At 39.1% G+C, this 13,404-nt stretch overlaps 2 protein-coding genes across 5 annotated transcripts in view; both read left to right on the top strand.

Moving 5' to 3' along the window:
* Positions 1-1,013: 1,013 nt before the first annotated feature.
* Positions 1,014-5,934, top strand: rad21a (RAD21 cohesin complex component a). Of its 3 annotated transcripts, XM_056762384.1 has the most exons (15): positions 1,014-1,142; positions 1,957-2,014; positions 2,066-2,142; positions 2,225-2,354; positions 2,441-2,540; positions 2,772-2,878; positions 2,993-3,184; positions 3,262-3,384; positions 3,499-3,630; positions 3,784-4,007; positions 4,141-4,294; positions 4,511-4,656; positions 4,753-4,929; positions 5,023-5,106; positions 5,222-5,934. In XM_056762384.1, exons 2-15 carry the CDS (start codon positions 1,999-2,001, stop codon positions 5,411-5,413), a joined length of 1,854 nt encoding a protein of 617 aa, XP_056618362.1. In that variant the 5' UTR covers positions 1,014-1,142; positions 1,957-1,998; the 3' UTR covers positions 5,414-5,934. The 3 variants fall into 3 exon arrangements, with proteins under 3 accessions (XP_056618362.1, XP_056618360.1, XP_056618361.1); XM_056762382.1 differs by having other exon boundaries at positions 1,957-2,142; XM_056762383.1 differs by having other exon boundaries at positions 1,067-1,171; positions 1,957-2,142.
* A 1,074-nt stretch (positions 5,935-7,008) lies between these two features.
* eif3ha (eukaryotic translation initiation factor 3, subunit H, a) overlaps positions 7,009-13,404 on the top strand; it is a 45,232-nt gene continuing 38,836 nt past the window's right edge. The window contains exon 1 of one of the 2 annotated variants that reach the window (XM_056762385.1): positions 7,009-7,140. In XM_056762385.1, coding sequence (XP_056618363.1) covers positions 7,060-7,140 — 81 coding nt within the window. In that variant the 5' untranslated portion in view covers positions 7,009-7,059. Of the gene's footprint in view, positions 7,141-12,741; positions 13,182-13,404 lie in introns of those variants that run through there. The other variant, XM_056762386.1, reaches the window with a different exon arrangement.

The raw sequence follows: 13,404 nt of genomic DNA, 5'->3' as shown, positions 1-13,404 counted from the left end.
TATAAATTCTGTGCCATCAATGCATGGTAACATAAAACACCTTGGTGTTCTTTGAATCCGTCCCAGGTGTTGACAGACAAAATATGCCAAGGAAAGTTAACAAAAATATAGTAAAGCATGTAAAAGCTGTGTCATATTTGAAGCTTCTTGCAAACTTATGCTTAACATCTCAAATCCACAATAAAACTGGACAACATGCATAAGATCGATCTTAAAATGTTAAAAACATCTACATTCGCACATTCGTAGAATATGTGTCAGTGCTTATTATAAGGGTATATAACTCACATGCAGTCTAACATTTCCACATTGTATATAGTAAAACAATACATTCCCATTTCTGTTCTGACACTGAATCTATTTCCTGTAAAATTCCATCCTGCCACAGCAAGATCTGAATTCATTTAGTCCTGCTATCGAAGGCTCAGTAGATCAATGGCCAAGTATAGCTGCAGGTCTGCACCGTGAACGCCCTTAATCATCTCCACCAGTTTAAATCAACTTAACACCATGAAAGAGACTCAGGACTTTAATGACCTGCCTTCAGTAACTGAGTCAATTCCTCTGATAATAGAAGCTAATGAAGGCCTGCAGCAAACTGCACACGAGGAACAAAATCAATTATCCGTGGTATTCCTGACTCAGTAGTATGCATCCGTACATATTTCCTTATGTCCCTACATCCCACTATACATCTACTCATCCTTCCTTCTCTCCATCCATCCATCAATTCATTCATTCATCCCTTATCTCTCTCTCTTTCTCTCTCTCTCTCTAAAATTAGTTTTCATGCTGAGAATAAGCGACTAGGTAGTGTGGATGTTAAACAAGCAGGTTTGATAAAATGTTCTATGAACAATACATGGAAATCAACGCAAGCTCGGCTTCACACCCGTTCATTAAGTAACACAACACCGCCCTCTGCCAACAGCAAAGCGCCCCATCATTGGGTTCTTCGGCAGCCGCTTCCTGTCATTCACCGTGCAAGCCCCGCCCATCGCCGAATTTTGACTGTAAACATCCCGCCGAGAGCGCCCGCCATCTTTGTCAGATTCAATGAGAGGCAAAGGCTGCTAACTTCTCTCCGCAGGAGGGGAGAAAATAAAGCAGCCGAGTTTCACACGGATACGATTCATTGGATGGTATGTTTTGGAAAACGTGTGTTTTTGTGGTAAGACGTGTTAGTGTGCTGCGATAATCGAGCAGGAGAATTTAATTTGATGCTCGCGCTCTTCGAGCGCCGTTGCTAATCAACAGTTGGCTAATGCTAATGCTATCAAGAAAAAACATTTGGTGTAAATATTTCAACGTTTTAGTAAGAATTTTTGTCGATTTGAACGTTCGCGATGATCGTTGTAAATAGATTTTATTCTGTGGTGCATAATTGCTGTATTAAATTGCGATTTTCAGCTAGCGTTACATGACGCGGCATGCTAGTCAACTAACGTTAGGTTACGGTTCTTATCCAAACGCTTATTTGAAATTAAATGCAGTTTATGCATTTTTTCTTTAATTTACGTGCTTGTTTTAAGTTATACGTTCTAGATAAGTATTGTGTGTTTAAATAGGCCATTATTGTGTTATAGATTTAGTCTTTTTGTTTTGGTGTGGCTGTAAAGGCGCGCAATCCTTTTAACAGACGCAATGTAATACGTTACATCTTATGAACACAAAAAGCAGGCATGCAATGCATAGCTTAAGCTGTGTGTTTTCTATATGTAAATTAGGACTTCTATGTTTATATACAATGCATATGTTAGTTGATGGGGTTAGATCACGTGTGATGTCTGTTCTGCAGAGATCATATCAACATCTATGAGGTGTGTCTCAAATCCTCGTGAGCTGCCTACATAGGCAACATTTTTCGGCACTTTCAAATGCATAGATATTGAGAGACAGCCGTAGTCTGAAGTCTTTAGAATGAAGATCATGTGTGTTTATTTTGTCACATTCTAGGTGTAGAAGAAAGGCCTCAGAGCTTGACCACACACCAGGGCAATGTTTTACGCCCACTTCGTCCTCAGCAAACGTGGGCCGCTGGCTAAGATCTGGCTGGCGGCCCACTGGGACAAGAAGCTGACCAAAGCTCATGTCTTTGAATGCAACTTGGAGAGCAGTGTGGAAAGCATCATTTCTCCAAAGGTGCGTATTTATTGCTGCCTGTTTGTTGTTTAAGATGCTTTGTTTTATGGCTAATGTTAATTTGGTTTTGTCACTTGAATAGGTGAAAATGGCCCTTCGTACATCTGGCCATCTCCTCTTGGGTGTGGTGAGGATCTACCACAGAAAAGCCAAATATCTTCTGGCTGATTGTAATGAAGCCTTTATTAAGATCAAAATGGCTTTCCGCCCAGGTAATGGTTGCATTATATTACCAGCCGTTTCACAAATGCACATTCTTAATGTCTAGTATTAAATGGATCATGTTGTGTGTTTTTAGGTGTTGTGGATCTGCCAGAGGACAATCGTGAGGCTGCTTATAATGCCATCACCTTGCCAGAGGAGTTCCACGATTTTGACCAGCCGCTTCCCGATCTTGAGTAAGCACCTGATGTTGTGTTTTCTGTTGATGTTTGTTTAAAAAAGACACCAAAGATGTTAAGCAAGCTATCTATACTGATAATTTATTCTGGAGCAGCATCTGCTTGTGAAATACCAAGTGTTTACCATGTGAACCTTAGGAAAACTGTTATATGAAGTCAAGTAAATCATATTTAGTCTCAGTGATTTTGTGTATAATTTATTAAACTGGAATATTTTGTGTATTACAGCGATATCGATGTGGCGCAGCAGTTCACTCTGAATCAGAGTCGTGTTGAGGAGATCACCATGAGGGAGGAGGTTGGGAACATCAGCCTCATGGCAGACAATGACTTTGGTAAAAATAATACAGGCGCTGTTTCAAACTCATGAAATGAGAGCTACTTTGCTTCAGGCTATCATGTGCGAGTGCCGTTTGTGCAATAAAGTAATGCTGGTACCGTCTTGTCAGGTGACTTTGGCATGGATGATCGTGAGATGATGAGAGAGGAGAATGATTTGGACATCATTCACGGTTCTTCTGCCTCCAACCTGCTTTTGGACCCTGAGCCTGGCCCTGCCCATCTCCCAGACAAGTCAACGAACCTCGACTATGATGACTTTGGGGAAAACAACCTGGACAATAGTGATGGTGGAATTCTGGGTAGGTTCTTCTGAACTTGACTGATAAAATGTTAATGTGATGATAGAATGATGCTAAATTCAGTGGTTTAATTTCAGTGGATAAGCTTCTGAGCAATGAAGATGGTGGTGGCATATTCGATGATCCTCCTGCCATCCCTGACAGCGTGATGATGCCACAAGACCACGGTGATGACGAAGACGACTTTGATAACTTTTCTCGTAAGTGAATGTCAGCAGTGTCTTTGCTTTGAATAAAAATGTTAGATGAGTGTATATATCTGAGCTAAGTAGAACATTTCCTCATTGACAATTGATGCGCTTGAATTGTTTTAGCTCCAGGTGGTCCCGACAGTCCAGATTCTGGGCCAGCCGAGCCTCTTCCCAACACCACGGACCAGACAGAACAGACCACTTTGGTTCCCAATGAAGAAGAAGCCTTCGCTCTTGAGCCCATTGATATTACAGGTAAAAAAGCTAATTTACATTGAACTGAATTTGTAAAGATATACCTTGTGTAGAGTTCATACACTATCTGCAGAGGGTGTCTCAGGTTGCATCTCTTTATTCCAGAATCATGAAATGAGACCGTTAACTTATCATTAATTCTTCTGTCCCTAGTGAAAGAAACCAAGGCTAAACGAAAGAGGAAGCTCATCGTCGACAGCTTGAAAGAGTTGGACAGCAAGACCATCCGTGCCCAGTTGAGCGACTACTCGGACATCGTCACCACACTGGATTTGGCTCCTCCCACTAAGAAGCTGATGATGTGGAAGGAGACTGGAGGTGTGGAGAAGCTCTTCTCACTGCCTGCGCAGCCCCTCTGGAACGGCAGGCTCTTGAAGGTGACGGTTTGATTAACTGCTATATTCTAAAACCTGACAGAGCTGACAAACTAAACTTTGCCCCCATAACGAAGCCTTGACTGTATGAAGTGAATGTTGGATTTCATGACGTGATTTGAAATGTCTTTTGTAGATGTTTACACGCTGTTTGACCCCACTGGTGCCTGATGATCTGAGGAAGAGGAGAAAGGGAGGAGAGGCCGACAGCTTGGAGGACTTCCTGAAGGAGCTGGAGAATCCAGAGGTGCCAAGAGAGGAAGCACTGGGACACAGGAGTGATGTGATTGGTAAGCTTTTCCTTGATTAGGTGATCAAATTTGATTGGTATAACTTAACACATTTTTTCAATAGTCCTTTTATGGCAGTATGCCGTTTCCTGCTTAATTTCTAGCCTGTATGATTGCTATAAAAAGTCAAAAAAATAATCAATAAACCGTTGTGACACCTTGCTAGCACAAAAACTATGTGAACTGAAGTTAATTTGGGAATTTTGTTTTATACAGATCAGACCATCATGGAGGAGCCCAGTATGCTGCAGGCTTCATCTATGGAGGGCAGCAGAACTGCTCTGGACGAGTCCATGATGCCTCCTCCATCTCGCCAGCGTGGAGTGAAGCGCAAGACTCTTGAGAAGGAAGCAGCTTTGCCTGTACGTCAAACTTCATTTGAGTTCTCTCAGGACAGGTGTTGAATCGCTTTATCAAATTAAACTTTCTTTAATGAGTGTTATTGTTCTCATTTTCAGCAAATGAGTGTGTTGGAACCGACACTTCCTACCATGGATCAGTCAGTTCTTTCCCATCAGTTGGACATGCCTCAGGTGGATCTACCTCCAGAGGATTGTACTAACCTCTCTAGACTGGTCCCTGAGCTGGACCTTCTGGATGAAAAGGGCAAAGACAAGGATGACAGCGAGGAGGAGGTGAGACGGCCTGTCAGTTACACGACATGCCTTAGCCAATATGCCATAAATTCTGTAATTTAAAAAAAAATTCTACTCCCTCCCTCTAAATAGGGCGAAGAGGGTCAATCGGGAGATCAAGACCAAGAGGAAAGACGGTGGAACAAGAGAACTCAGCAGATGCTTTACGGACTTCAGGTTTGTGTCCTTAGGATTCTAAGAAAACACATAAGTTGACATTTTAAACGCATGAGAGTTTTTCCACCGTATTTGCCTGTATGGCCTGAGATGAATGTTTTCTTTGTTTTAACAGCGTGTGGTGGCTAAAACCGGAGCCCAGTCTATCAGCCTGCTCGAGCTGTGCAGAAACAATAACAAGAAACAGGCTGCTGCAAAGTTCTACAGCTTCCTTGTGCTCAAGAAACAGCAGGCCATTGACCTGACCCAGGTCGAGCCGTACAGTGACATCGTCGCCACGCCAGGACCACGGTTCCATATTGTATAGATGCGTTAAACTCTATTGTTTTAGTAGTGTATTTAACAGTTTTGTTTTGCTACTGTTGCTTGTTTTTTGTATCTGTTTTGTCCTTTTGGGGCCAATTCTTTTTTTTTAAGGTTAAAGCCCAATAGATCATGAAAACATTGTTCCCACTTAAAGCAAGGAGTTATATGCAAGTACATATTGGAATTTTACAATGTCAAGACCATTGGGATAATTCAGTCTATTGTTGTCTTTTATTGTTTTTCAGTTTTGTTTTATTTTCCTTCATAATCTTTATTTCAGTACGTTTTACATTGTAGTAGAGTTAGATGTGTACATTTTAACTTTTTAATAATGTCACAATTGAGAGGAAAAGGTTTATTTTTGGAAACCTAAGTGGAAACAATAGCTCAATGTTTTGTATCTCTCTTTTAATGGCAATTACGATTATTAAAGGTTTGTTTAACTCGTTCGTACAATTGGAATTTGATGCACTTGTGATGATTCAATTTTGATATTGATTAAAAACTTTCCTAAAAGTGAAACTTGTTAATAACTTAAGGTCTGCGATTACTGCATGGGATTACCTTTAAGTTAAAATAATGCATGGTTTAGACTTCACGTTATTTTCGTTAGTTAGACTTTGGGGTAAAAGATACACACAGATTGAGTCAGTAAAATTTAATACTTATGAAATTATTTACAAACGGTACAAAATCAGTTTACAACATAACTGGACTATTGCGTATTTAATTTCCATTACAAGACTGGTTGTTTACCTGGAGGACCATCGTGACAGCACTGTTTCTGTTAACTCTGCTTGATAGTCTCTTAATATATGTGACCCTGGACAACAAAACCAGTCTTATGGGTCAATTATTCGAAATTGAGATGTTTACATAATCCAAAAGCTTAATAAATAAACTTTCTATTGATGTACGAGTTGTTAGAATAGGACAATATCTGGCTGAGATACAACCGTTTAAAACTCAGGAATCTGAGAGTGCAAAAAAAATCGAAATATTGAGAAAATCACCTTTGAAGTTGTTAATCAGGGGCGCTGCAGGAGGCCATCCACTCACAAAATAAGGTTTTTATATATTTAAGGTAGGACATTTAAAAAAATATCTTCATGGAACATGATTTTTACTTAATATCCTAATGATTTTGCGCATAAAAGAAAATTCGATAATTTTGACCCACACAAAGTATTTTTGTCTATTACTACAATTTTTCCCGTGCTACTTAAAACTGGTTTTGTGATCCAGGGTCACATATAAATAAAACAATATTTGAAAGCAACTTAACAGTTCTATGTAAAAATTGTGTTAAAAAAGCTAAACTTCAGCACTGTCTATTCCAGGTGCTTTCAAAACATTCGTTGTTTATTGTATTGTATGATTGCTTTTTAATGTCCACATAATTATTCTATTCGTTTAAAATCGATCATGTCATTTAGTAGTTAAAATACATCGACGTATCGCGAGAGCTATGCTGTAATGCACATTTAGTACTTTGGTGTCACACACCGATCGGTTTGCGCAGCGGCTTAAAAAGTCGAACCAAACCGAATGACTTTTATTTTGAAATTAGAAACGTCGTTTCCTTCGCAACGGAAGTGGTCGCCGACTCTTGCCGGAAAAGAAGACCTTCACGTGTTTCCTTTCACAATGGCAGCCCGCAAAGAATCCACCGCTTCTGCGTCTACTTCACTGGATTCACCGGTGAAACTGATCCAGATCGAGGGGCTGGTGAGTGAAGACTTCCGTTAAATATTATAACATAAATCCGGTTTAAGAGCGATATATTTACTCTTCCTGTAGGCTAGACTGTTGGGGGAGGTAAGAGCTAGCATTTACCATGTTAACTTAATACCTTGACTTTTACATTATTGCAATTTGCCATAGTTTTAATAACCTGTTCATACGATATTATAATGTTTGGAAGTTGTAAATTGGTAATATCAAGTGTTTTATTGTATATCCAGCGTGCAAGAAAACCCAGTATAACGAGGGTACACTCAGAAACATGGATAATAGTTACTTTTTAACAGAAATATTTTATGTACCTTATAAATAATCTTACCGTGAATATGTTGGATTATTTTTGTAAATATGTTAGTGTAAATACTTACAATAATGGTCTCTTTCGTACATGGTTTTATGAAACAGTTTGCAGCAAATAGCACATTGAACTGAAATTCATGTACTATGCTGTTTACGTACTTTTAGAACACAATGTTACTACTTTAGTTCAAGTGTGTTGAATGTCGCATTTTCTTGTTAGTTTTGGCATTTTTTGTTGTTGTTAGTCTGGACCATCTGGTCAAGGTGTTATAGTCACCCCTAATATTCAAATACAAGTTTTAGTGTTTAAAATGGCGGGAAAAGGGTGTTACAGAAATATGATTTTAAATTATACTATTTGTTCAAATACTATAGATTTTTTAGCTTTAAAGGGCTACACCCACAAAAAAAATCTACAATGAACTACTCGCCTTCAAGTTGTTCCAAACATGTATAAACATTTTTTTCTACTGTTCAATGGAAAGGAAAATATTTGGATGAATGCAATGGACCCTTCCAGGACATCATTAACTACCATAAAAGAAAAACATTAAATGTTAGGGGCCAGAGGGGCCCTTGAACCGTTTGCTTTCCTACATCCTTCAAAGTATCTCATTTTGTGTTCAACAGAAACACACAAAACTCTGACAATGGTAATCAATGATGTCCTATAAATGACAGTTGCTGTCATTTTTCCAAATATCTTTTTTTTTATTTCGTCCAAACAAAGAAATGTATACAGGTTTGGAACAAATGTTGACAGAAATGTCTTTTTGGAGTGGAGTTTTTCTTGAAGTCTTATTGGGTTTTAAAGTTGTTGTGACTGGTTTGTTATGTGTGTTGATTTTAGCTGATGGCCTCATGTGTCATTGTCATAAAGTGTTTTCCAGTGGTTGCATTTTCTTGTGTTTGTATACAGAGCAGTGATTTCCATTCTTAAAGCTGATGTTGAAAGACATTTAGACTAAACGACCCAGTTAGTTACTGTCACAGTAATGTATATTGGTGTTCTGTTGTTGGCTCATGGCGCTTATAAAAGCCGAATAGTTTAAAGCTTTTGCGTGGCAGAAGTTGGTAAATGCAGTGCATTATAACTCACTGCCAAAAGAGGGCGAAGTTGTTTCTCGAAAAACATTTCTCCTGTCATTATGTAGCAGCAGTTACTGCATTATAGACACGAATTGACCTTGATAGGGCAGATTCTTTCCTCTTTTTAATTAGCTTTTATCTTCAGTCAGAGTTAAAGGATCCATTCACCCCAAAACCAACAGCCTGGCGTTGTTCATTCACCCTTAATATCCCGTAATATTTTCGCTTGGGTGGAATATTCGAGCTGCACTTTGTTCATATATTGAAAGTGGTGATCAGTGATTTATACAGCAAAGTATATAAAAAGAACTGAATAAGAAGATTGAAGAATGCACTATATTCTTCCAGTCAGACTACAACTTTGGCCTTTTGATTCCTGCATTTTGCATGACTGATCAGGGTGATGTGTGAAAAACATAATGTTTATTAGTGAATATAAATATTTTGTTTGAGTGAAATGGTCTTTCAAAGCTGAAGTCTGTAAGTTTTGCCTCTCTATCGCCATCTCTGTTTGAAATGTTAACTGCTAAGTAACTGGTTACTTTGTGAAAGTCAAAATTTAAACACAGATTTGTTAATGTACTTTTTGTCAAGTCGGGTTTTTTAAAATGCAAACAATAAGCAGTTCTTTTGATTAGATCCAACTTTGGTTTCGCACAGGGTTGTCGAACTTGTCATCGACTTTCCCGCTCATTTGTATGCATGGCACGCTATTCCGTACTATTACAATGTTGTCAAAAGCTGTTTGTTTTGAGGGCTAGTCATACGCCAGTGTTAGAAATCCTATTTCATCATCATCTGTATGAAGATAAATCGTAGGCCTCTGTACACCGGAACGATGTTTATCACGCCGAGACTGCTTGTCTTTTTCCCCATAACTGACAGGGACAGGCGTTAACGGTGGCGTGACCCACGGGGAACACGTTAAGGCTTTTACCTGATTGCCTTGGGCGTGCTCATTGCATCATGTGTCTGCCGAGACAAGTTTGAAAGAAAGCGTGCCCGCAAACCCTGCAATACACTGTGGAGAGACTGCTAGTCATCGCAAAACTAAAGCGCGTCTCAAAAATAGAACTGGCAAGCGTGCAATCCTCCTGAGCTCATGGGGTATCATTAGATGGAGTGTTGAGACTGTGTTGAGCTGCTTTGATGGTGCTGTGTAGTCTGTGAGCTACAACCGAAACGTCGCTGCTGTAACGCGTGCCACTCGTTCTGCATTCTGTTATTGTCATGTGGCGTTGATGGAGTGAGAGAACGGGCTGGGGAGCAGAGGTTGAGCTAGACTTTTGCTCGTAAAAAATCTGTCATAATCTATTATAACCCGTCACTATGGAGCATGGTGGCGTTACGTGATGATTAGCATGTTCGTGATGTCATCATGCTGTACTTGCAACTACTCTCAGAACTTACTGTATTTATATACAACTGAATTCTGTTGTTGTTTGAATACATTTTTATTTTTTATGTTTCTTGTAGAGATAAAATAATAGTTGTTATAGTATAACAGTAGTAATAGATGTTCGTGTGTCTAGTCAGTAACAATGACAGGTGCTTGTAAATGGTGTTTTGTTCTCACTCACTCACAAGTAAGCTGCAGTTTGTTCATGAATGTCCTGAAAGGAAAAAAACTCTAAACAGCGCAGCAAATTCTACTCGACGAACAAAACAGCGTTTGCAAAATTCTGTCACTGTTACTGACTGCCTGGGCATATAAACATGAACGTTCACGGCACGCTATGATGTTGTTATAACACGTATTATCCATTATTATTGATTATCGTCTGGTATCTGTCTGTTGTAAGTGACGTCGGGATATTTGCGAGACATCAGAGATATACAACAACATTGTCACATCACCCAGCCCGAATTGTGAGTAAGTTAATGAATATGAAACTGATGTCCCTTCGCGATCATGTTCAGGGCAGGGGGAGTTGGCTACGATCACACTCTAATTGAGGGAAATGAAAAAAATAGAGAGTTACAAATTTCCCTTATTGCAATCCGTCACTTGTAAAAAAATGACGGATCATTTTCGGTTTACGCGACCTCTGGTGAGTAGCGCTACTTTGAACCCCAGGCACTCCTTAGCGATTGAGGCGAGGATCTTATGGAGACTCTTTGGTCCGTTAACCTTGTTAAAGATAAATAAACATGAAGTCATTGTGTGTCGTTCATATGAAAAGTGGGTACGTAAGGCAAACTGTCAGTTAAAGGGACAGTTCACCCCAAAATAAAATTTCTGTCATCATTAATTCACCTTCATGTGGTTCAAAACCTGTATGTGACTTATTTCTTCTGTGGAACACAAAAGAAGATATTTTAAGAAGTGTTGAAGTGGTTTTGTGTTCATACAATGGAAGTCAATGGGGGTCAGCGTTTGCTTACTAACATTCTTCAAAATACGTCTTTTGTGTTCTGCAGAAGAAAGTCATACAGGTTTAGAATGACATGAGGATGAGAAAATATTCGTTTTTGGGCGAAATTTCCCTTTAAAACTAAAATCTAATCTCTCCTTGGTTTTGCGCCGATGGGTCGACTCATCATTCTATTGTTATGCATAGTTGTAACTTAGATTGCGTCCACAAAGTTCCAAATAAAAAGTATACTGCGGAAAGTATTTAATTAGCTGGATAATTATTATGGGGTGTATTATCATTTCTGGGTGGATTGGTGGGAAAAATAGCTAGTCGTATTGTCAATATATCATTAAGCCTGTATACTTACTCCTACTCTTTTCATGATATAATGGTGTGGTCATAATGCCGTGCCACCCACCCCTATTTCTGCCATAATCTTATTTTCCTTTTTAGACACAACATTGGTTCATAAATGCTGTTTTATATTGAATTTAAACTCATGGGGTTGCTCTTTTGAATGACAATACTTTTATACAAATATGTATAGATGTATTATTTGTGACCCCATGGACTGAAAAGAGACAAACACGCCTACACGGCAATGAACAATTGCATTAGTTTAACACACTTTTTAAATTGGTTTGTTAAAGGTCCAGTGTATAACATGGTGGATTCCATGCATGGGGACCCGCGGTGTAAGTAGATAGAAATAGCTAATTCTAATCTAATAAAAACATAACGCTTCATTATGTAAGGTCTTTATACACCTCTGCACACATAATGTATATTATATTGCATTTGTGTCAATAGTCTTCCAAAAAATTACACACACCTTTAAATACTTGCTTTCAAATGGGCAATTATTCCGAAATGGCAGCACATTTCCTGTTCTTTTAAATGTTATGACCGCTCAAGCAATTACTGACACTCATTTCTCACACCTCTGCCATCTTTCTGTGTAGTTTTAACCAGCGGCTTAATGTTATGACTGTCACCTCACCCAACGGCGTACAATTCATTCGAGGAAGCAGGCGTGTGTCTTTCCTCCTAAATGATTGAGGTGAACATGCTTTTTCACAATTCCTTGAGCCCGCCACCTCGGCTCGAAATGAATAGATTGGCAGGAGTCAGATAGGCCAGTATTGACTTTTCCTGCTTGTTTCATCCTGACCTTAAAGCCTGTTTCAAACCCTCAATGAAGCAACAATAAGCTGGTGTTTCTGTATGTGTGCTTTTTAAGAGAGACAAAGGGCATCGCTGTAACTTACTGTTTACTGCGAATCCATTCATAATTAATTGAACACGCCGTTGTGAAATGGTTCATATATCTTTACGGCTGGAATGCTGGGAGCCCGCAGCACCTTTGTCAGGTCATTTCAGCTCACCGTGTTACGTGTGTCTGGAGAATTGGGAGTAATTTGGGCTGTAGCTCACATTTTATGAACATGATGAAAGATTGTTGGTTTTAGGATACGGATGGGGCGGAATGTATGTTATTAGGAATGTGAGGATTTCTGACTCAACGTAACTGTTCTGCTTCAGTGCGTTGCTTATAACAATGATTTATAAATTTAATTGTTAGGTATGACTTCATGGGAAATGTTGTTAAAGTTGTACTCATACGACCACTTTCAACACGTTGGTATGATTTATTAGGGTCTTCATGAAATTTCTGGATAATATTTTGCTTAAAAAAACTCAATGACTGTGAAAACAAAACCTTTCTTGCCTCGTCAAAAACAGCTCTGCTCACAGCAACCCGTTTTAGTGCATGTGTCTTTAAATGATAATGAGTTACAGCGCACCCCACCCTCTTCCGTCCTGCTTTTCAACACACTCGTAGTACTGCCATGGCAATGGTTTAGCAAAATGATGTTTCCTGAATTCATCTGCGGCTAGTTTCATCTTAAACGTCTCAAATCATTTGTCCGAAGACAAGAATTCTGTCATAGGAAACATCGCTCACATTGTGCGGTGCACGTTGTCCACGAACTTTAGCCATGGCGTCACGTGCACCAGTGTCGCTTGTGAAAACAACAATGGCAGCGCGCGGTGGGTGAAACTGTGTAGAATAAGGGGTGGTAACATTATAATAAAATCCGTTTAGACATCACAACCGGAGTCGATTTTTCACAAACTTGCAGGGAAAGGAACACCAAAACAAACTTACTGAGTTCTTATTTTTCAAGTTTTCTGGGTTGCTAGATGCACCCTGGGCCCGATTAAAGCACTTAAACACAGAAAATGTGGCGTTTTCATATAATGTCTCCTTTAAAACAGGTATGTTTATATTTATATTTACACTAAGAGAATGCGAAGATACATTACAGTTGTGAAAAATATCTGGCTTATTCCATCATAGATTCCTTTTTGGACTCATACTAAAATGCATTGTTTAACACGAATGTAAACTTGATTTCTTTGCAGTATTCAAGATCTGCAAACATTGGATCTATTTTGTAATTTTGACCAGTTTGTCAAAATAAGTTTTTTTAATAAATTT

Source organism: Triplophysa dalaica, chromosome 12, assembly GCF_015846415.1.
Source record: "Triplophysa dalaica isolate WHDGS20190420 chromosome 12, ASM1584641v1, whole genome shotgun sequence".
NCBI lineage: Eukaryota > Metazoa > Chordata > Actinopteri > Cypriniformes > Nemacheilidae > Triplophysa > Triplophysa dalaica.
Note: the sequence above shows the minus strand (reverse complement) of the source record. Positions and strands in the feature narration are given on the sequence as shown.